At 33.1% G+C, this 25,935-nt stretch overlaps 1 protein-coding gene across 13 annotated transcripts in view; it reads left to right on the top strand.

Moving 5' to 3' along the window:
• LOC115220760 (thrombospondin type-1 domain-containing protein 7A) overlaps window positions 1–25,935 on the top strand; it is a 1,292,425-nt gene that overhangs the window by 1,121,358 nt on the left and 145,132 nt on the right. For all 13 annotated transcript variants that reach the window (XR_005002721.1, XM_036510587.1, XM_036510592.1 and 10 more), the window contains 3 exons: window positions 1,634–1,749; window positions 8,447–8,656; window positions 23,551–23,745. Coding sequence is in view for 12 of the 13 variants with exons in the window: in XM_036510587.1 (XP_036366480.1) it covers window positions 1,634–1,749; window positions 8,447–8,656; window positions 23,551–23,745 (521 nt within the window). In the remaining variant the exon portion in view is untranslated. The remainder of the gene's footprint in view (window positions 1–1,633; window positions 1,750–8,446; window positions 8,657–23,550; window positions 23,746–25,935) is intronic.

Below are 25,935 nucleotides of genomic sequence, written 5' to 3'. Positions count from 1 at the left end.
TAGGGATTGGCAAGAGGGAGGGCAATCAGTCATAGAAAATCTCCTTTAATGAGGTCATCTAACCCATGCCAGCAGGATAAAATAGACATAACCCTTTCCAATTGATGCATTTGACCAGCAATTTTGAGGTGGGAGGGATTTAGTGGATTACACAGGCCTCCACTACTTGACTAGTACTTTATCAACCCTGAAAAGATGAATGTAAAGAGCCTGAAAAAATATCACAAGGTATTTTGTCTAACACATTTGTCACTCACCTGCCCTTATTTAATTATTGTCTCCTAGAATTAGCAGTCAATATACATTAACTGACACAACCATGCTAGAAGAAAGAACGCATTAAGTAATGAAGTTTCTGAAAAACTGCTTTCATACATAATATAAATTACAGTAAAGATATCTTTTAATAAACTTTTTTTTATAAGAGAATAAACAATAGATTTTTTGGGGTTTTTTGTGAACTTGTTATTCATTTGTTAGAATATTAATAATTCTGGCACTGCATTTTACATGAATTTTAACTAGGAATCACTTTTGCCAAGACATTTGTAATATAAGAAAGTCTGATGAAATTATAGCAAAGAAATAGTCATAAATAATGCTTACTAGTTAAGGAAAAAACAACAAATAAAAATATTCAGGAAATTAACTACGGCAGATAATTTTCGAATATAGATATCCAAGTTCAAATCACATTCTAGAAAACTTACCCTATTTCTGATACCAATTTTTTTGTAACAATAAACAACTTAAGAAATTTCATAAAACTCATCATCAGTTTATATAACACTATTCTCTTCAGTTCTTACAGAATCAACAGTTCTTTTAGAAATTAGTAATTCTGTCTTGAAATTTATTCCCCTCTCCACACCAGACAAAAACAAACAGAACTACAACATACCAATAAATCAACTTCCATTTATTCAGCTGATGATTTTACAAGACAATGTATTTATGTACAAATACATAAACACTACAAAAATGTATGTGAAATACCTGCTCAACACCTTTGTTACCACATTTCCATTGCTTCAATTAATTCTTAAAATAATGAAGAATTTAGTAAAATTACTGTTTTGAACATCATCATCATCGTTTAACGTCCGTTTTCCATGCTAGCATGGGTTGGATGGTTCAACCGGGGTCTAAGAAGCCAGAAGGCTGCACCAGGCTCCAGTCTGATCTGGCAGAGTTTCTACAGCTGGATGCTCTTCCTAACACCAACCACTCCGTGAGTGTAGTGGGTGCTTTTTATGTGCTACCGGCACAGGTGCCAGGTGAGGCTGGCAACAGCCATGATTGGTTGGTGCTTTTTACATGCCAGGGGAGGCTAGCAACAGCCACGATCGGTTGGTGCTTTTTACGTGCCACCAGCACAGAAGCCAGTCAAGACGAAACTGTATGGAAGGTTTTAATTTAGATCACTTTAAAACAGCAAGTTTGTATCATAGAACCAGAAGAGGTGGTCTGAAGAGGATTGGTATGAAAACAGCCATCTAATTCAATGAATAATAAAAATAAAGTTTGTATGAGATATATTTTTTTCAGGAAAATACACAATCGATTGAGTTGGAATAATTTGAAATAAAAGTACATTAAAGTATTTATAACTATTTGTTTATCTTAATCCTAGGTGTGTTAGAAATTTAAAGCCTAATGAAGTGCAGACTTGCCAGTTACCATGCCCACGAGACTGTGAAGTAACTGATTATTCTCACTGGTCACCTTGCAGTGCTACTTGTCAAGAAGGTAAGTAAATAGTTTTTTATTTATAAGATGTGGAACGTAGAACTAGAAATGGTTTTCCCGGAAGAGTTTTATTCTGTTTAGTAATGGTTCTAGTTTTACGTTTGAGGAAAATATTAAAATTTTTCTCTTTCGCTTTTTTCTTTTGCCTTAGACTTTAATTTAAAAAATTTCCATTTACTCTGTATGACATCTGATCACTTACAATATATAAATAACATTATAACTGGGAATTTTTTACTGCAAAAATTAACTTGAATTGATTATTAAACTTTAAAGAATTCTCTAGTTCATAAACCTAATATGATTGTATAATGAGCTTATCTATACTTCAATGCACAACAAGATGAAACCCTACACATTTAGAAGGATTTCAATCAGGATGTTGATTTCAGGTTGGGAATGATTGCAACAGTAACTCAAAGATAAGTTTTTAACCACACAATATTATGTGTTAGTTATCTTTCTAAAGATATCATATCTTTGCTACTCTCTAAAGGTTACGTTATGTTTTTAAGTTTCTAATAAATCCTGTAAAAATCTCCAAGCTTTTTAGAAGCCATTTTATGTGGTTTATAAGAAAAGGACAAATCTTTTTCAGGAAATGACTTTTTTGTTTGTTCTTTAAAAAATAATTTAATTACATTTCTCAGTTTAGAATGTGTGTGTGTGTGTGTGTGTGTGAGAGAGAGAGAGAGAGAGAGAGAGAGAGAGTGTGTGTGTGTGTGTGTGTGTGTGTTGTAGACTGTTCCTTATTTAAATGTTTAAAATCTTACAGACAATTTTCATCAGTAAAAGACAGTCGGTGTCCAATATACAATGAATTAGAGAAGAATATTTGAAATATTTCAGCTGAAGTCATTAAAGTATGAAAAAATAGGTGAAATGATTTGCACATGAATAGCAAAACATATTTTCTAATTGACTCTTGTTAGTTTGTTTGCTTTTACTGAAAATTATTTCCTGTGAGAATAAAAATAAACCATTTCTGAGCAATTGAGCTACAAGAAAAATTGAGTCCATGCTTCCTGGGTTGATAAAATAATTGTATGAATTCAGCATGATCAATGTTGATGGGACATTGTCATGAATGACCTGGGAGTTCCACACTGAGAAAAAAAATAGTTATCAAACAGTCCTGATACAGAAGGGGCTAGTTCGGATGAAAAGTAAATCAAAGATAGCATTCAGATATTGATGGAAAAGAATGTCTATTGATCTTATGAAGTGTAATGGTAACAAGTGGCAGTATGATAGGGCTTTAATAAAATTGATGTTTGTTAAAATTACATTTAGGACGAGCACACAAAATACCAATTTATACAAGCATTTATGCATGTTTATATATATGTAGGTATATCGTTAATTAAAATCTTAGGGTAGCAAGAATATTTATCTTCAGTGGTCTAGCGGGAAGGAAAAAATTTAGTCAATAGACTATACATGATTGAGAGAAGAATACAGTGTACATTAGAACACATAAGAGATACCCCAAAAAATAGGATATCTGACTCACTAGAAAGAGCCACTAATTGTTGTAATTCTGAAAGTGATTGAAAAATAAAAACTTTTACCTTATTATCCTAGACCCTAGGTATATCTATGGATATATGAAGATACAAATGTGTATATTTATGCATACATAATATTTTATAAGACTTTAATTTTTATACTTAATGAGTGATATAGTTGGTATGACAAATAATTATTTTTAATTAGCTGGAGAGAGGTAACCCTCATTAACGTTGTAATCCCTAACCAGACAAAGGAGCTGCATCTTGTAATGGGTTGGTCTTCTCATGGCCAATATTAGCAAAGAAAATAATTCCAAAGTGCCATAATGGAAAAGAATGGTTGTATATTTAATGAGGAATCCAGGAAGGGAGACAGCAGGAATGTCAAAATGAACAGAGAAAAGTTTATTAGGTGGGTCTCATTGAAGATGGCTTTTAGATTGATCTTTTAGAGGGTTAGGTGCTATTTGGATAGTGAAAGAAATAGGGTAAGAGAGAAAACAAGCAGCACAACTGTGACTTTATAGTATGGTGGTCAATGAACTTTATCAATTAAGTAAATAGCCTTCATTTATATGTGATCTGTACTTGAGTTTGGTAACTGGTCAACAACTGACCAGAACTGAAACTAGATCAAGCAAGTCGATGAGACGTTACCATCAGAGCTCATCAGGGTTGAGTAGTATTTGTAACGGGTTTAGTTGTGTGATGATCATCTATAAGGAGGGGGATGTTGTGCCAAAATATTTCTGTAATGTGTGTTTGTGCAGGGTTGGGGTGGCTTTCAGGTGTTGGAGAAGGTTAAGTTGTTGTGTCACTTTTAAGGAATCATTTAAAGAACTCTGTTCATGGACATAGTGCAAGCCGCAGACGACGCTCATGTACAAATAAAGGTAACTGTTGGATGATATTATCTGCTTAGGAGTGTGTGTGTGTGTGCGTGTGTGTGTGTGTGTGTGTGTGTGTGCGTGTGTGCGTGTGTGTGTGTGTGTGTGTGTGCACGCACACATGCTTAGAAGTATGTAGTGTTGGAGATATAACAAAATCTTATGTTCTGATAGTGAGAGTTTACATGCAGCAAAGATATCCTCAAACATGAAACATTATCTTTTGATAGAATGATCAAAATAGATTATTTTTTGTTAAGTTTTATCTCTGTTGAATTCTTTCTTTGTTTAATTCAATTTTGTTGCTCCTTTTATATTCATCACCAACAACAACTTGGTTTGGTACTGGTAAACGGAAACATCATTGCCATTTCTTCACTCTTCAACTTCATACCACAAGTAACAGCCTGTATATGCACCTTGGTTATACAAAGTTGTTGTCAATTACTGAATCTAATATGATATAACGGTGCTAACATTTTTTACAGCCTTCATGATAATCACACTGATCAGATTTTTGCTTCATATTCTAGACTACTTTCATTAATTATTATTTTTAACTAGAATAAAAGTGAAAAACCAATAACCACATCACAATTGATGTTAGAGAAACGTGTAAGGATAAACAGAATGATTAAAAACAGCCATCATATTTAGTTTCATAAACGGTGTCATTTGGGAGCTAATTTGCAATCATTGAATAATTTTCTGTTGACTGAAAAACTTTAAACATCAGGATTAAATATAAAAAATAATTAGTGGGTTCTTTTTTTAAAAATATTGCAAAGATTTAGCAGCACATTATCTAAACTATATTTTAATTCCTTATTTATATGCCAAATACTAAAAGAAAAAAAAACTAATTGAAAAATTTGTTTTTTAGGCAATCAATTTCTTATATACACTCCTATGTTCAGGTCTCTGGAAAAATATATCTGAAAATGACACACCTCTTCATATTTTAAATATATTTTCAAACAATCATACACATACATGGATATATACAAAGCACAGATGTATAAAAGACAATTGAAACATCAAATACGATGAACAATCCTAACATGGAAATTCTTGCAGTAAGAGAAAGAAATTCCACGCTTTTGAATTACCATTATGGCTCACTTTCATACAAAGAATTACTATGTACATTTAGAAAATTGATTCCTTTAAAATCATCCTGAATAGCCAATTTGCTTGGTAACTTTTTACTAACCTAGTAATGTACAAGTGTGGCTGCTGTTCTCCACAATAAGTGATGGCTTGCTAATTGGCAAAGCTGATAAATTTCTCTCACTAAACACTGAATATGAAAAATCTTTTGTGTTCCTAACTGCATGTTCTTGAGCATTAAAAGCCATGATTGCTTATTACTTGTGAATGTCACAAAAGAAGTGTGAGAATAGGGAAACGTTTTATCATTGTGTCTGAATAAGGATTTACTATCAAATTAAGTGAAAACTTGACAATCCATGACCGTCAAATGGGAATAAGACACTGTAATTGACACGAGTAGGCTTCAGGTGTTCAAGCAGGTCTAAGCGTGTTGTCACTGTTATTATTATTGTTGTTATTGTTTTTGTTGTAGGCAGTGAGCTGATAGAATGGTTAGCATGTGAGGCAAATGCTAAGTAGCATTTCATCCATCTTTATTTTCTGAGTTCAAATCCCATCAAGGTTGACTTTACAGAGCATATCAGTTCAGAAGATGGAAAAAGAAGGAAAGTAATAGAGTCACAAAGAAGACTGATGGAAGAATGGGAATTAGAAGATGAGGTTTGGAGAAAGGCTTGACAGAAACTCAATTCTGCTGAGATGGATGGGTCTTCTCAAGCACATACTATCACCATTCACCTCAGCCACCTGTCATCTCCTTCAGTCTTCACCATTTCATCCCACATCTTCCTGAGCTTTCCTCTACCACAAAAACTCTTTCCATGTTTAGTGATTGGCTGTCCTCATAATACATGACAATACATGACCAAACCAGCACAATCTTGTCTCCTGCAGACAACATCCGATGCCACTTTTTCCTACTTTTTCTCTCAGCATTTTTGTGCTTTGTCATATATACACACTGACATTGCACATCCATTGGTGAATGCTAGTTTCATTTCTTTCTATTCTTCACATGTCTCCTGCATTCACAGCCTCAGTTTCACAACCATGCAGCATTCCTGTTCATACATAGGCATCATACAATCTGTCTTTCACTGTGAAGAAGGCTTTTGTTACCAGCTGAGGTAAAAGTTCCCTCAGCTTTCTCCATCCAGTTCTTAGCAATTATACTTTCAGAACATCTTTCTCCAATGCTAACTTGGGAGCCCTTCTGAGCATTGCATAGCATTTATTTCCTATGTGCCCTTTTTATTGCTCTTGCACATCTGCCACAAACAAATCCTACTTTCTCTGTTAATCTTCCTTTTATTCCACTGCTCTGCCAATGGGTTTATAGTTTGCACTGAGTACACTGTATGGAATTTTCACCTACACTTTTTCTACATATAGAATGAGGCCATTCACCCAAAGGGTTTCTGTTTTCCTGCCAACTAGAACTTTGGTCTTTGTGAAGATAATTTCAATACTCTTTAATTCCAGGTTTTTCTTCCACACCTGGAATTCCATTCTTAGTTCTACTATAGTTTCAGCTTTAAGAAACAATGTCATCAGCATAGAGGAATTCCCATGAGCAACCAATCTTAAATACCTCTGAATAAGTAAATTCCACAATCATGGAATTGCTAAGATAGACTTAACCAGAATTGTTCCCTGAAATTAATAATAGATGATTGATTAAAGCAATCAATGTTAATTTATAAATAAGTTTTGCATTTGAGAGAGAGAGAGTGGTTTTAGTATGAAGGTATAGATGTTGACTGATCTTATGACCACTTTCCCTCTTTGGTAATCATATTGATTTATAATAATGGTATTCATTTAGTATCAACTTTAGTGGGATAGTAAACTATGTCTGTTTTAACAGGACAACTAACTGTAATTTAACATACCTAATGTAACTTCACGTAAAGCCATTACCCTATTTCTGTATTTATATACAATTGCATATATACAATTTATATCTATATTTGTACAGACACATGAGTGTGTAAGAGAAAGAGAGGGTGTGTTTATGTGTCTGTAACATATGAAAAATAGCTGATTGCACCATGATATACGCCATACAATGCAGCAGGTTTTCTAAATAGTTTTACATTTTGGAAGAGAAATACTGTTTAATGGCAAATCTTGACGCTCACCGATTTTGACAACTAGCATCTTAAGGACTATTTTGATGTTCTTTTTTGGTTTGCTTTTAGTAACCAGTCTCAAAAACTGGTACATTTTTTTGTTTTTTATTCTCTAAGTCTTTGATATCTAAAGTAGAACATTATTTATTTTTTACTGACACATTATTCTACCTAAGAAAACTTGAAGCCATTCGTTTACTTTTAAATAGCATACTTATCTGATATTTTTCTGTTTGGTTTCTTTTCGTTGTTTCATATCATAGTGCCAAGTAAATATATAAATACGCTTGGATATTATTTTATGTAAAGGCAAAATGTAAGCGGAAGAGTTTTGCTTCAGATTGAAATCAAAGCAAAAAAAAAAAAAATGTAAATAAAACTTCCTGTTTAGAAATCGTCATTTTTGCATTTGTTTTTACAAATTCAAAATATATTTATTGCTTTCCTAGAATTATTTCACACAAAGATTACATCTTGTTTGAATTTGTAATCTATTTCACATCCATGTGGTGCAAAGTCACTTTAAGTCACTTTCCTTTATGCTTATTTGCAGGAGCCATGAACGACGCCTATTTTATGAGAGATTTCTGTCTCATAAAATACTTTATATTGTTTTCTTTTCCCTTTTTAGTGCAGCTTTTGATTGATTATTTTCCTTCATCGTTCACAAGCTAGTTATTCCTCACTTTAGCATGGGATTATTCTTAAATCTAAAGTTTTACTCTCACATATTACATTTCTTATGACAACCCACTATTATAGTTAAAGGGATTTTTCCTCTCTTAATACATTTTCGATGTACATAGACACATGCACAAACACACACACATGCACACACACATGATGAGAAGGCTATTTTCTGTTTCTTTCCTTAATATAATTACAAGACATATTTTGTTCATAAAAAATAACTATATTATTTACAATTTATTTACATCTCAAGTGTAAGTGAATGTTGCTTGTAAATTGTTTTATTTGAAAGATATTAATATTCTTACAAAATTTTAAAGGTTTCATGTCTCAGTTTCCATTTATTTAACTATTTGTTCTTCAGCAAGACAAGCAACTCCAACTCAGTCTCGGAAGAAATATATCCTACAACCAGCGGACGAAGGAGGAAAACCATGTCCAATGAAGCTGGTGGATACGAAACATTGCACTGATTTACCATGGTGTGATGAGTATCTTTGGGAGGTCACTCCGTGGAGTGCCTGTGTGTTGCCGCCACGAGTGCCTTATTGTGGACAAGGATTACGAGGAAGAAGTAAGTTTGTTAATTAACTTTAATATTTCTGTTTACATCCACATTAAGGAAGTACCAGTTATACACTGGCATCAGCTGGGATCTATTCAATTACTTACTCCTTGCAACTACCAAAACATACTAATGTAGAAACTTTCATCCTCCATTACCTATGTATCATGACAGGCTCTTCTTTTCCAGCTCCTCCACATCAAACCAGATAATATTGTTACACCGGATTGCTGTTCTGTCTGTGCAACACCTTGGAAAGTTTAGTCAAACAAATCAACCCCGGTTTTCATTTTTTATCATTTTTAAAGCCTGGTATTTATTCGATCAGCCTCTGTGATGTTGAACCATTAATTTACAGACATGTAAAGGAAGGAGCCCTGACCATCAAGTAATTTCATGTAAATAAATATAAACAGGCACACTAATGCACAGATGTGTGTGTGCACACACACATACATATAGACACATATACATACATACATACATATATATAGACACACGCACACACACATATATATATATACACACACATATATATATATATATACACACACACATATATATATATATACACACATATACATACATATATATATATAATATATATAGACACATATACATATATATATATATATATATATAATATATAGACACATATACATACATATATATATATAATATATAGACACATATACATACATATATATATATATAATATATAGACACATATACATACATATATATATATGTATATATAGACACATATACATACATTTCTATAAAGCAGAAGTTGTGAGGTGGGGTGCAGGTTTGGCAGCCTTCAACTAACACTATCTCCTCCGAGACTCTGCGACGCAAGTTGACCAAAATTGAGAGTATGATAGAAAAAGGCTTGCTCTTCCTTCCGTAGAAGAAAAAAATTCAGATCAGACCATGTTAAGACCAAAAATTATGTACATTAAAAAGGTGCTCTTTTTCTATGAAAATCCCTATTTTTTTTTTACGATTTTTGGCTGCTGTTTCACCATTTTTCGTAATGAATACAGTTGCAGTCTTAACTTCTTAATAGATTTTCAGTGCAGTACAAAACTTGAGCTTCATTTTGCTTTAAATATGCGGGTAATTTTTCTCCTCATTTTCTTTGTTGTTAACACAATGTTTCGGCTGGTATACCCTCCAGCCTTCTTCAGGTGTCTTGGGGAAATTTCGAATCTGGGTTCTCATTCTTAAGGTATTTTTCAATGTTATTATTATTATTCAGATCACTGCCTAGAATCGAACTCTGAATCGTTAAGTTAGTAGCCCACACTCTTAATCCCTACACTACAGGCATATGGTGTAGTGGTTAAGAGCACAGGCTATTAACCCCAAGATTCCAAGTTCAATTCCAGGCAGTGACCTTAATGATAATAATAGTAATAATAATAATAATAACAACAACAACAATAAAATCATTGAAAAATACCTTAGTTCAAAATTTCCCCAAGAAATTTCCCCTCATCAAACAAGATGAGGACAAATATCCATCAAATGTAAATAATATATATCTGTTAAACTTCAAGAATGGAGTGTTTTAACAATGGAATAAAATGAAAGATGACTGATTATAAATACAACATTTATATTGTTTATATAATTTATAAGATGGCTGAATGGTAAAGAAATATTTCAAATGAAGTGTGATATATAAATATCGTTATCATGATCATCTTCATTTATCAACTGCTTTCCATGCTGGCATGGATTGGACAATTTGATGAAAAACAGGCAAGCTGGAGTCTACACCAGGTTCCAATCTGATTTGGCAAGGTTTCTACGGCTGGATGCCCTTCCTAATACCAATCACCCTGAGAGTATAATGGGTGCTTTTTACATGCTGCTGTCACAGGTACAATTGACCTGACACTGGCATTCGTCACGACCATAGTCTCACTTGGCTTGACAGGTCAACACAAGTGTGCTACGTTGGCAAGAGTCTTGGTCACCTGTCACTGCCTCCATGAGGCCAAACACACAAATTTATGAGCCACCAGCACACACAGATATATATATATTGCTAGCAGTATCGCCCGGCGTTGCTCGGGTTTGTGTCGACCCTTTAGAATTGGAATTTTTGAAAAGTAAAACTTTCGCATTATGTAGCTTGTTATTCTCTTTAAGTGAACATTTTTCTGATTGAAATACACCACAAAATGGCGACACAGCAGTCAAAAAATCGTAAAAAATAGGGATTTTCATAGAAAAAAAGCACGTTTTTGATGTAAATAATTTTTGGTGTTAACATGGTCGAATTTGAATTTTGTCTTTTATGGAATAAAGAGCAAGCCTTCTTCTATCATACTCACAATTTTGGTCAAATTGCACCGCAGGGTCTTGGAGGAGATAGTGTTAGTTGAAGGCTACCAAACCTGCCATACACAGACAACTTCAGCTTTATATATATATATATATATGAGATCAGACATGGCTGTGTGGTAAGAAGTTGCTTCCTAACTTCATTGTTCCAAGTTCAGTCCCACTTCGTAGCACCTTGGGCAAGTGTCTTCTACTATCAGTCAACCAAAGTTATATGTGTGAATTTACTAAACGGAAACTGGAAGACACCTGTCATGCATGCATGTTAGTGATTTCTGTTTTTTTTTTTGTAAGTCATAACTCAGCAGGACAACTGCATTACTTTGTTCATAATAACTATAGGTTCAAATCAACCCACATGTTCTTTTCTCTGATATGAAAATATCTGACATAGTACAGTGTATTAAGATTTGTGAAAGCATTGCAAAACACAATTGTACTACAGCAGAGAATAGATTATGTCTTCAATTTTATTCCATAATCAAAACTGTTCACATCTTGCCTTAAAAGTAAAATCATAAATAACAACCCTTAAAGTAAAATGGTATAACAAAAGAAATAGCTTTCAAATGGATTCACTTTTAATTCTTTACCTTCAGTACTCCTCATGTGGATTTTACAATATATCAGAAATCAAAGATTCCAAAAGAGAAGAGGAAAAACTACTTCAAAAGATATCACCTATTTTATGATTCTATATAAACTTCCAATATTTAGTTATCAAAATAACCATGGAAATTCCTTGGTTCTGCTAATAAATATTATTGGGCAAAATTTGCTTTGTATTTCTTATGTATGTGATTTAAATTACTTTCAATGTTATATTCTCTATCAACAAAATTTATATATGATATGATATCAGCCATGCTGATACATCTAGTCCTTGGTATATCTTTAATAACTCATAATATTATAATGGAATATTATGTTTCATCCAGAAAATGTTGCATCTTTAAATCCTTGGAACTGTCATCAATTACAGATTATTTCGTTTGTGATGTTAATTTTTTTCTTCCTGCAGGCTTCTGAACTGCTTTGTTATACTATTATTAGAAAAGCCAATGAAATTGTGCCAGTTCACTTTCCATAGCTATGTAGATCTCGTCTTTTGTTAGTTTTAGCATGCCAGTTACATCTAGTTCAAAACAGTTTTCCATTTATCCAAGGATCCCCTTGTTATAGGATAATAAAACCACTACAAATGCTAGCAATAGCTGAGTGTATATATAAAGTATGATGCTGTAGCTAGTCTTTATGGGGATTTTACTCCATAGTTTATTATCTATGGGAATCAGGGACAGAGATATGGTGCCATTGTGGCTTCATTTATATTTTGAACGAATTTCTAAAGAATTTAAAAGATCAGTCGCTTAACTGACAGTTAGAATATATCATCAGCATAATTTATGTTTACCTTTTTCATACTTGCAGGGGTCAGATAGGATTTGTTGTGGTTAGAAGACAAGAAATGAACAACATTTCTTGTTTGACAGCAATGCTCCCTTATAGCAATGGTGTCAAGACAAGGTTACACACATACAAACACTATATATATGCTTACATGCACACATATGAAAAGAGCTTCTTACAGTTTCTATCTACCAGATCCGTTTACAAGGATTCGGTCAGTCATGGGATACAATACAAGGCACTTGCCAAAGGTGCTGCCACACAGTGAAACTGAACCTATGAGCACATGGTTGGGAAGCAAGCTTTTTAACCCCAAAGCCAGGCCTATGCATACATATATGGACACACAGGTATCACAACTACAATTTCCTCCAATTATTTATAGACACACACACACACATTCTGGTTATAACAACATTATTTAGCATTTTTATAGGGATAAACCATACTGATGTACTGGCCTTGAAAAATGCTATAATATTGACAGTCTTAAACAGTGACTTACAAGTGTCTATATCTTATAGATGCCTTTTTTATTAGACAAACAGTAAATAAAAGTACATTACAGGAACCTGATTGGAAATTGGAACTTTGGTTTATGGTCTGGTCTTCAGCCAAAATCATTGTGCACTTCCATATTTAGTTCTCCTGATATCCGTATTGGTTTCAATGGGTGATCAGTTGGTCGTATTGTGCGTGTGTTTTATTTCCAGCCGAGTCAAATATTTGGCCTCCCACCAAGCCATCATAAAACAAGCTTTAAGATTCTTCAGTATTTCAATCAATACCTTCAGTTGTTAAGAAGAAAAGTCTGCAGTACTCTATATTGGTGAGAAGACATTCAACCAAAACAGAAAAGTACGCTTTAAACAATAAATGGGGAGGGGTGGTAAGAAGTATAAATTATTATTTTGGTTTCTTTTTTTTTTTATAAAATTATAGAGGTTTTACTTGTAGAATTAATGGACAAACATTAAGATGTCATATTGCTATAATTTAAAGAACAATTTCTGTGTCAGTTCAGTCGTTTGAAAAGAAACATAAATTTTGCTTGTGTCATATTTTCTAGTTAATACTTTAATATCTTTTCTTATAAACATCATACTAAACTCTTTGTGAAAGTATGTGGCCTTGTGGTTAAGTTGTTGAGCTCGTGACCTTAAGGTCACGAGTTCCATTCCTAGACAAAAGCATTGTGTCCTTGGGTAAAGAACATTTCATGTTGCTTCAGTCTATACACATGCAAAAAGGGCCAGTTGAGTACTAGTGCAATCCTCTCTTCCACCAGAAGTAACATCAAGACAGGTTAAGTGAGGGAGCACCTTGAGATTATTGGGTGTCTGTGTCTGCTCCCAACTATCCAGGGACCAAAAAGAATTAGTGGAAGCATGGTGCAAGCTCTCAGCTCATACATGTACTCAAATGATGGCTAGGCTTTCTTCTGTTTGCTTAACTAAATTCATTATTTCTTTTCCTTTATTCTTTCTGCAGTGATTCTACAGAACTAATAGCATAGTTGATAAATGCATAGTTTTACAAATTAGAAGGCTTCAATATAAACTTCAGACTTTATTAGATCAGGAGTAAAAAAAAATGCAGCTGTTATATTCTTTACTGCTTTTACTTTATTTTACTAATGAGAGTGTTGCAGAGAAGTTGAACTCTTGGTGATTTCAGGATAACTTACAGGGAATTCTCTAAAACCTACTCTAAGTACCTAACCTAAAGAAAAAAAGATTTAATTTATATTGCAATATCTATCACCCATTTATTATACATATTCCCTCTTTACATCCTAGTGTTCACCTTAGTGACACTTGTTTACAGCTAAGTGGACTGAGACCATGCCAGTCAAAAGAAGAAGAGCATCACTCAGCCCATTTTACAATTTCTGACCTGGTGTGGGGAAGTGATCCCCTGGCCAGAGATCTTGTCTGAACTCTTGCAACAAAATGGAGTCAAATATACCCAATGTACCAGGTGATAGAGTTTAAACAGGTGGAGTGGACATTGCTAGAAGTAACCAAGGACCGTGTGGTGGTTATAAACTGAGCAATAGAAGCAGTCTGAAACCTAAGAACAGGAATGGTCTTTTCAACAGAATTGCAATTTCACTTACATGGTTTTGCTAAATCAAAGGCTACAACAAAAGATGTCACTGACCAGCAGGCACCAATTCTCTTTAGTATTATAGCCCATGGTGCTAGTCTGAGGCTATAATAGAAGACATTTGCCCAAGGAGATGACATGAGGCTACAATACAAGGTACTCAACATACTGATCTGAGGTTATGATGGAAGACACCTGAGACAACAATAGAAAGCATTTACTCAAAGTGATCTCAAGTTACAGTAGAACGTATTCCCCACAAGGTGCTTATTTGTGGCTACAATAGAAGACACTTACCCGAGTTTCTATGTAGTGAAATTGAAACTTGAACTACATAGTTGCCAAGCAATCTTCATACCCCTCCCCCTGTCATCACAGAACTAAAGATACGGTGTTATATAATCAGAACGTATTTCCATATGGACCATATTGGAAGATATTACTTAAGTTTGCAAACTGCTTTGAGTTGAATGAAAGAATTCAGTTTTATTTATAAATATCGGCAATATTCCTGTGTCCTGAGAGTAAGATTTAAATGATGTTGACATACATTTGAAAGTGAAAAGAATAATTTCAGTCCCTGAATACTTTATTGTAATTAAACTCATTGAATACTGCATATTGCTTGACTAACATTTCATTCTGATTGATGGAACAAAGATCAAAGAATTCCCTTATATTCAGTGAATTATGAAATACACTATAAAAGAGTCTTTGATCAAAGAATATTACAGATCGTCTCTAATGGATGTCAGCAGTAAGTGATACAGTGAGTCTCAAATTAAACCCTTATCATTCTTTTATTTGTCATTCCTTCTGACAGTCAGCTGTTGCCAAGGCTCTCGTAAAATATTATTCCTCTCATTATTTCTCAACAACTGTTATTTCCCTTCAGAAAGGCTGCCATTCAAAACATTGAAAGATATTAAAACTTACACTTTGATACACATTCCAGTAGTGCTTATAACTCAGCCCGCTTAATCTCTAATTGTTTGCACATTCATTTTATGACACTGAGGTTTGCTTCAATGGCAGACATCTTAATACATCTCTGTTTTTGACCCAACCAAAGCCCATGGTTAGTTTATCAGTAACTAGCTGTATCTTTTATATGCTTCACTGAATCTTGTTTAGTTGCTGTAATTATAGAAACAATACTTAGAGCCTAAAGGTAATGTTACTGTTTTCCCCTCTTCCTTCGATTTGTTTATATATATATATATATATATATATAATATATATATATAATATATATATATATATATATATATATATATATATATATATATATGTATGTATGTATGTATTTATGTATGTATATATATGATTACTTTTAAATTTCATTAGTGGTATTAGGGTAAAGAACTTTAGGTGCTAATATCCTTTACCAAGCAACAGACTGTTAAGTGTTTTGACCTGCTGGCATTATTTATTAAAAAAGAATCAGTGACTGTCTGTTCTGGCAGAATTGGAGATGACTCTTCAGTTTGAGTATTAGTCCCAGATGCAAACAACACAATTACACCAATTACTGTCAGTGAGAAAGCCTCTCATTATTTGCAGTCATTATAATGTTTTAAGCAATTACAACACATTTTTTCTGTTTCACTTTACTCTGTAAATATAGTTCACAACCTAATCATGTGAAATATTTATAAAGAAAAAAATGAAATATAGCTTGATACAGATTTTGTAAGTGGTTTTTCTCTTTCATTTCCCCATCCAGAGAGATTTTAGAGCAAACCTTTCTTTCCACATACCCAAAAGATAATTTCACTTTTTCATTTTAAAACACTTTCTGAAACTGATAATTATATTCTCTAGTTCATATCATATCAAATCCTATAGCCCTCTTTAATTTATATATTAGTAGGAAGGAGGTAACTCTTAAATATCTCATTTTTGTTTACGCTACTGTTGACAGAGCTGCATTACATAGTCAATGTTATATTGAACTATAGAGTAGAAGTTGGGATATCAAGTTTTAAGAGTACAATTCTTCTTTAATCTTGACATTTATGCATATTTCACCCAGTTCTGTATATAGCAGTCCTATGTTTAAATGTGATTAATCAATCATCTATCTGCTGTTTCTGCATTAATCAAATTTAGTAATTAATGGGAATAATTATTATTAATTTTGGGAAATAAAATAATTTAAAATGAATGTATATCATTTATTTTTAAGTGAAAAATTCATCAAGAACCTAGAGAACAGTTTTAGTCACCCTTTTATTTCCTTCTCTCCCTAAATTTTGTGTTAACAAGTCCTTTGGTCATTTCTCAGAGAATGGCTTTTCTCCCCAGAGCCAGGGAATACTTCATTCCCACCATGACTCCTCATATTTCTACAAAGATTGCAACAAACAATGAAAATAATGCCTCCATATCAGGGACGGTGTTGCTACTTTACAAAGATAAACATCCTAGACTATAATCAGAGAAAGGTCACTCAACTGCCTGGTATGGAATCACTTACAGACATGATCCAATCTCTTGATGTCATATTTTACAATTATCTCTGCCTCCATTACAATGACATCTGCTTCTTGTAGTTGGCTAATCCCATGCCATATTCACTTTTAATTCATTAGTCACCCTTCTAGCATCACTTTTGTGTCCATGCTTAGCTCTGCACTAACCATTGAGTCGAGTCTATTCTGAGAACATCGACCTTCTCTAACAGTTTCTCTGAATGTGCCTGTCTTGCAATCGTCAACATGTAACAGTTTGAGTGGCACATGAATGACCTCAATCTCACTAGTCTTGAAGGGCCTTTGAAGTACCTAGGCATTATCACTTTCTTTAGACTGAAGTAATAAAAAATAAATTTAAACTGCAATGAACAAGCAGATTTTGTACCATATTCATTGTTTAACTTTGTATTTTGGAAAAAAAAATTCAACTCCTTTCACTTTCCATTTTCCCTCAGTTCTTACCCTTAAAATGCCTGCTGATGTTAATTTTCAAAATCATCCTCATTTAAGTCATTTCAATGTGAAATCAATGGTTCGTGAAATTTTTCTAAATCAACACCTTTATACCTAAAGGTATTTCCTCTTCCAAAATCATTAATTACTCCAATGATCTCATTTACTTCTTTTGAAAGTATATTCACAATTTTGAAAGACATTGTAAATCATAAGCTCATTCAGGCAAAACATTCAGCTAGACTGTTCCATTACATTTGGCTGTTACTTCTTTCCAAGACTTGTAAATATTTTCAATTGTTTGTTTAAGATTTTTTCTGAAATTCTTGAAAAATAATATCATCTTAACCAGCTGTGACATGAATTGTCAGTGAGAATGCATTTCAAATATAGCCGGTCTTGTATGTTCCCTGTTGCATAACTGCAGTAGCAGAATTATATTTGGTTTAAAATGTAATATGCACATTAGCCAAAAAGTGAGTTAGGATAACTAGGGATTTTATTAAGAATCAAAGGAACTTTGAAAGCTTGATTATTTTCCTTGCAATAAATTTTAACTTCAAGCCGAAAATCTAATGTGAACTAATATTGAAACAAGGCTTTATTCAGGAGTACATTTTTATTTGATTGCCAAATGACTGGAAGTGATTTCTAACAAGTGTCAGTGTCATGAACTGCACACAACCACAATCATTGTTTGAAGCCAAACAACAGAAATTAACCATTCTTCTGTAGAGGGAGGAAAGTTTAGAAAGAACTTTCTGGTGCAAAACTCCATGCCTGCACCTTGTGTGTCAATATTTTTGCATTTTATCAAGGAAATTTCTTTGGATATTTTCTTCTTTATTTTCAAACATCATGGCAGCTAATACCTCAAGTGGAGGTAATTATTTCTGATATATTTATTTATTTATTAATGCTTTGATTAGAAAGAGCTTGGACTTGAAAATAATTAGAATATGTGCCTGTATTATCTGTACACACCAAGAATTGAAATGCCATTGGGGTCTATCGATTTTGAGCAAGAGTGGAATTTACCACATAGTTGATCATTGCACCAGTGGTTTGGCTAGTGGTACAGACTCAACAAAGCCTTTGAATTTAGAAACAAAGACCATTGAGTATTTTCTTCAGCTTTTCCTTGAAGAAATTTCTCTCAGGATATGCAATGAGAGCCACAAGCTATGCATGCCAACCAGGTAACATCACCTTCATTACGTCAACAGAGAAGATGCCGGAGTATCTCAGAATGCTTTTCTTCTGATGGTAATTGTGTAGCTTTCAAGTTACAGAGACCAACTGGAGCACAAATTCAGCTCTGAAGTAGAAATTCAATGTCGAGGAATTGATATCCTCATTGTCGTTTAACATCTGCTTCCCATGCTGGCATGGGTTAGACAGTTTGACTGAAGACTGGGAAGCCAGAAGGCTATGCACGAAAACACTTACATGTATTCAGTCTACATTGGCAGGTGAAAGGGCATAACATAACAGAAATGAAAATTGCTTTCACAATGTACACCAACAATCATCACTATAGATTATCAGTGAGTTACGTCCCTTTTCATAAAATTACTATATTTTTACAACTTTTATTTTGGGCCAACAGCATTTCATCAAAACTTTTAGTTTCTAACAGGATTAGCTGCATAGAAGAAGTGACATAGGATTCTCCTTTTTGATACCAACCCACCAGGTACCAACTTTGGTTCAACAATATTATGCTTCTTGATTTAAAGCGATTGAAATTTAAAACTTTCATCAAAATTTCATGATGTGTTTCCAACACCAGTACAGTCACAAAGTTATTTTACTAAATTCTTCAATATTTTCAAAATCAAAATATGACAAAGACAATATATTTCAACAGAAACATACTAAAATCTCGGACTCATATGCAATAGATAAGTTAATTGTAATGATGTCCCTAATTGAAAGGGTTAAGCAATTATTCTTCACTTTTACTAAAAATGTTCTGGATGGAATTTTCTTCCAGACAAAGCTCTTATTGTTTGTACTTAGGATTTAAAAAGCATTCTGTTATTTCTTTGTCTTCTTGAATTCCAGTGGATATTTAGCATCAGAATTATCAACATCTACACTCATAAAATTTGTGTTGTTTTTTATGGTTTTCATTCCTGTTAGAGCTTTGGAATTTTACAACCAACCTCATTTTAGGTATTACAGACATCTCTTGATATTTATTTCCTTCTGTCAGAACTAAGATTTTTAGTGCCAATTGATATTTGCTTCTAATTACAGTTTCTCTACCTATGTTCCACTTCCACTATTAGTACAATTACTATAGTTCCCTTAGAACATTGCATACTTAATGTTGTGGATACCACTTTATCTTAATCCAAATACTCATTGACTTTGACATAAATAGTTTCAAAGATTAATTAAGACATCACTTTCTTCAGATCTTAGCTTTGTTTTACATTTTTTCTTCTTTTCGCATTTCGTTCTGTAATGGAATGTTGTTTTCTTGTAGATGTGGTTATCGAAGGGGAGGCACAGTATTTCGATTTCAGAGGTACATAGAAAATTTGTCAATATATGTGTAACATGTCTATTTGCTCTGGGGACGAGTGAGAGACTGAAATGCAGTAACGACAGTGAGAAGATGATATCAGCTCAGCTAATTATTTGCAGCTGTTTACACGTCATTTTCAAAGTGTAGTAATTAAATTTTATATTATGACTGGTTACCATCAATTTAATCAATTTAATTGTGCTGATTAAGACTATGTTCATTAAAACTGCAACAAGCTAAAGAAAACTGTATACATATTTGTTGTATATATTTGGCATGTAAAAAGCACCATCCGTTCATGGCCATTTGCCAGACTTGTCTGGCACCTGTGCCGGTGGCACGTAATAAGCACCCACTACACTCACAGAATGGTTGGCGTTAGGAAGGGCATCCAGCCGTAGAAACATTGCCAGATCAGACTGGGCCTGGTGCAGCCTTCTGGCTTCAAGACCCCAGTTGAACTGTCCAACCCATGCTAGCATGGAAAGCGGATGCTAAACGATGATGATGATGATGATGATTTGCCATAAATCAGCTTTCTTTTGAGAAATTGTCTGTTTTTTTCCTATTTAATTGTGGATGAATTTATAGGACACTGCATAGTACCCAGGAAAAGACTAAAGACTCCAGTACATTTTAACCTACACTGTATTATGAAGGAATAAGAATAAGAAAAATAATCATAATAATAATAATAATCCTGCCTGCTTTAGGCACAAGACTGAAATTTGGAAAGAGGAGACCAATCAACTGTACTGACCCCAGTGTTCAACTGGTACTTATTTTATCGATTCTGAAAGAACGAAAGACAAAGTCAACCTTGGAAGAATTTAAACTTGAACATAAAGCCATAAATGAAAAGCCATTAAGTATTTTTTCTGGCAATGATAAGGATTCTGCCAGCTCACTGCCTTAATAATAATAATAATAATAACAATAATAATAATAATAATAATAATAATAATAATAATAATAACAATAATAATGCTTTCTACTATATGCACAAAGCCTGAAATTTGGGGGTAGGGAATAGTTGATTACATTGATCCCAGTGCATAACTGGTATTTATTTCATCAATCCTGAAAGGATGAATAGCAAACTCGTCTACGACAAAATTTGAACTCAGGACATAGCAACAGACAATATACCACAAAGCAATTCTGCCCAGCATGCTAACAATTCTGCCAGCTCACCATAATAATAATAATCTTTCTACTGGAGGCACAAAGCCTCAAATTTGTGGGGAAGGAAGCTAGTCGATTACATTGCCCCCCCCCCCCCGTGTTTCACTGGTACTTAATTTATTGACCCTGAAAGGATGAAAGACAAAGTCGACCTTGGCAGAATTTGAATTCAGAATGTAAAGCAGATGAAATACCACTAATGTTTCTACCAGCTCACAACAACAACAACAATAATAATAATAATAATAATGATAATAATAATGATAATAATAATAATAATAAGAAGAAGAAGAAGAAGAAGAATGCAATAATAATAAATTTAAATACATAGTTGTTGGTATAATTATACCCTGACATTTATCTTCAGTAATAATAGAAAAAGTCATTTTAAACTTTTAAACATAAAAGACAAAGAAAACTTTAAAATAGCCTGATATTTGGCAATTACATTATCTGTGTTATTTCAGAACATGCAACATCCTTCTTATGTTACTAAGGTGCTAATGTGATTATCAAGTGTGTAATTGTGTATTCATTAAATTATTACTGCACTGAAAGTTCACTTCAACATGTATTTTGTCTTTGCATGACAAGAAGTTTATTACCCACTGAAATGGTTAAATTTTTATTGACAAAATTCTTCACATATGCACATAATTTATGTAAATCTTTAAACATTAGATTGATTCCTAGAGTGTATTTGCTTCTGAATTATCTAAGCAAAAGTTTGATGTCATCATCGATGTTATTATTTTCACACGTTTATTTTTCCATGCTGTTATGGATCAGATAAGACTTATTGAGACAGTTTCTATGGTCAGATGCCTTTCCTGTTGCTGACCCTCGATTTTTAAAAGTATTTTTATGCCATTGCTTTTCACACATCAAAACCAGTTAGCTACTGGACATGTTTATAGGAGAAATAAACATACTATCACTGATGCCAACATGTTGTCTATATAAAGATACACAGAAATAAACATTCAGACATACACACACACAAACCTACATACATACATACACACATATATACACACACATTCATATTTATATATATATGTATATACATAATATATATATATATATATATATATATATATATATATATATTAAGGTATGTAGAAAAATACAACATGGACAAGAACGTATAACTCTTAGAAGACGATACAATAAACACGGACAGGACATTCGAAACCCTCAGTCTTCAGTCAAGAACCGGATCATCGTAGTAATTTCGGCTGATTAAGGCAAATGAGAAAATGAAGAGGATAAACAATCAATAAACATCAGCCTGTAAACATTCAATTATGTCTATTTATTTATTAATTGGTTACAATCAGATGTGTAATTGTTAATAAGTAACAAGTAATAACACCACACTAAGGTTTTACCTAATTTTTCTCTCATTGGTATACTTATGTATTGAATTTCCCCAAACAGGAGTGGCTGTGTGGTAAGTAGCTTGTCTACCAACCACACGGTTCCAGGTTCAGTCCCACTGCGTGGCACCTTGGGCAAGTGTCTTCTACTATAGCCTCAGGCCAACCAAAGCCTTGTGAGTGGATTTGGTAGACGGAAACCTATTGTTATATATATATATAAAAAAAACTTTTTGTATAAGTTTTTACCAAATATGGTTCTTTTCCATACCAAAAACTACTTTGTAAAATTTGTTAATTTATTAAATTAATATTTTTAACCTATATCTGTAATAATTATTATATATATATATATAATATATATATATATATATATATATATATAAGTAACAATAATAATAAATCTAAGTACATAGTTGCTGGTGTAATTATCTTGACATTTAATTTCAGTAAAAAAATAAAAAATATATATACAGGCACATACACACAGAGTTGGCATCTATTTACTTTTTCTCTATCAACTTCCCTCACAAGGCACTGGTCAGCCTGAAGCTGTAGTAGAAGATATTTGCCAAAGATGCAATGCAGTGGATTAAATCAAAATCCATGTGATTAGAAGGCAAACCTCTTTCACACAGTCGCAGGCTTCAGAAAATCCTTTTAGTCTGCTTATCTGTTCACAGCACTTCTGTCTCTTTAAACCAGGCTAACAACAACTATCCAGAGGAATTAATACAACTATAAAATTATATTATAAGATGGACTTTTATATTTTCATACATTTACAAAAGAAACCACAGCAATGACAAGAACAACTTCCCATGTTCTTCTTTAATTTTCAATTACCAGATACCAAAACTATGCTCCAAGACAGAAATGTGTAACAAAGAATTACCATAATTATATAAATTGCAGGAATAAATGTTTTCAGATATTATTACCAAAGATCAGTGTAACAATTGTTTCAAATTTTATATCGCAATTTTGTTGTATTTTCAGATGTTACTTGCAAAGATCAGCGTAACAGTAGTTACCCCCCTGATGTCTGTTTGGAACGAGTCGGGCCCATGCCGATTGTAGCAGAACAATGTTTTGTACCTTGTGATGAAAACTGCTTCCTAACTGAATGGACTAAGTTTGGCCCATGTATTAATGGTTGCAATGGCTATACAATCAGAATTCGTGAGTTAACTAGTAAGTAAAGTAGTCTGAATATGAATTCTTTTTGGTGAATTTTGCAAGGATTTATTAAAAGTGATGAAAATTCATAATCTTTTGTTGAAGTAAAAATTCCAATTATCCCTAATATTTTTTAAAAATAGAATCTTCCCATTTTTTGACAAAATAATAAACATTATTAAATTGTCGTATTCACAGTGAGCAGCAAGAATCAAAGAAAGGATTTGCATAATTATTCATAATACATTCTAGCAGATACAACAGCAATTAGCAAATTTATATTCAAATCTGCCACAATGTATTAAGAATGAATACACAAGTCATTGCAATAGAAATTATCCCATCCAATAAACTCTCTTTTATTTGGTGCTGATAATTTCCTGTTTACCAATGACTTGGCCTCAACACTGAAACTACATCATCATCATCAACATCATCATCATCGTTTAACGTCCGTTTTCCATGCTAGCATGGGTTGGACATTTCAACCAGTGTCTGGGAAGCGAGGAGGCTGCACCAGGCTCCAGTCTGATCTGGCAGTGTTTCTACAGCTGGATGCCTTTCCTAACGCCAGCCACTCCATGAGAGTAGTGGGTACTTTTTAGGTGCCACCGGCACAGGGTCCAGGGGTGGCTGGCAGTGGCCACAATCAGTTGATGCTTTTTACATGCCACCGGCACGGAAGCCAGTCAAGGCGGCATTGCTATGCTTGCTTGATTATTTTTTTGTCTTTTTGTTTGTTTTTGTTTTTTATAATAAGATTCAAGACTTCTATATTTCGTAAAAGCAAAAGAAATAGTACAGTGGAATTGCCATGAAGAGTAGACTACCAACTGATTCAGACAGAGTCTTCTTTCAAGTTAAAGTTGACAGAGGCAAAATAAAAGAAAGCATAATTTTACATCTTCTGCCTGAGAAACCGTATGCAATTCATGAGGAACACAAACCTTGTCATTTTTGCCAGATCTTTTCCCCCCACATTCTACATTTCACTATCCATTATCTCATACAATTCTAGTTCAAAAAGAAACAAACTAAAATTTGGTTCTTTGCTCCATTTAAACCATTCCAGAGAAAATATGTAAAAGCCTCAATCATGCATTCAGAAACTACAAGCTAAATTAACATTTTTTTTTTCTGCAACATAAATTGACTTAATGCTTTTTTTTATATTTTATTATTGATGAAAACTTAGTATTTGTTCTTAGTTGAGAAAACCATGTAAATAAATGAAATTGGATTTTCCCAAGTTATTCTTCTGGTTCCTCTCAAGTGAATTTAGTATAAATTAAACAAAACAATATAAACCATTTCAGCAATAATGAAAGTAAATTGTGCCCCCCCCTCCACACACACATCTAGTAATATCAATCATTAAACAGTGCCTGACACACATAAGTACATCAACCCACAACACACAAATAAATACATACATATATACATACATACATACATATACACATGCATATATATATATATATATATATATACACACATACATACATATATACACATACACATACATATATATAAACTTATATATATATATACATACATCCATATATACACACATGCATACATATATATGCACATACATACATATATACAAATACATACATACACATACATATATACACATACATATATATATATACATAGATACATATATATACATATATACACATGCATACATATAAATATATACACATACATATATACATATACTAGCAGAGATACCTGGCATTGCCTGTGTTGCATGCAATTGAAGAATTAGACTTTTCTGTTATATTTTCTGTAATGAACTGGAATACCTATGATTTCAATCTCATCAAATTTGCAGATGAGGGTTCTTTCCCTCTTTATACACCCTAAAAATATTGTACTCATGACACATGTATTCAATTCTATTTATTTTTATGCTCAAATTCCAAAATTAGAGTCTTATAGAGCCTGTTAAAAGGATTTTGCTCCTGAAAAATGGAGGTCATGGAGCTCTAAAATTTGGGAGTTAAGGACCCTATTGGGGGTGGGCATCTTAATGTCAACTAGAGAAGTTGAATTGTTGAGAATCTTTTTAATTTGGGTTTTATATCTATTGTTTGAATTTCTTTGAAATAGGAAATATATGTATGTTCACTGGGTTTGAAAAAGAGAGCAAAGCTACAGGGAACCAAAAGACGAATGATCACAATAAGCAGTCAGTTA

Source organism: Octopus sinensis, linkage group LG17 (genome assembly GCF_006345805.1).
Source record: "Octopus sinensis linkage group LG17, ASM634580v1, whole genome shotgun sequence".
In the NCBI taxonomy this organism is placed as follows: Eukaryota; Metazoa; Mollusca; class Cephalopoda; order Octopoda; family Octopodidae; genus Octopus; species Octopus sinensis.
The sequence above is the reverse complement of the archived record's forward strand: the minus strand, read 5'-3'. Positions and strand labels throughout refer to the sequence as shown.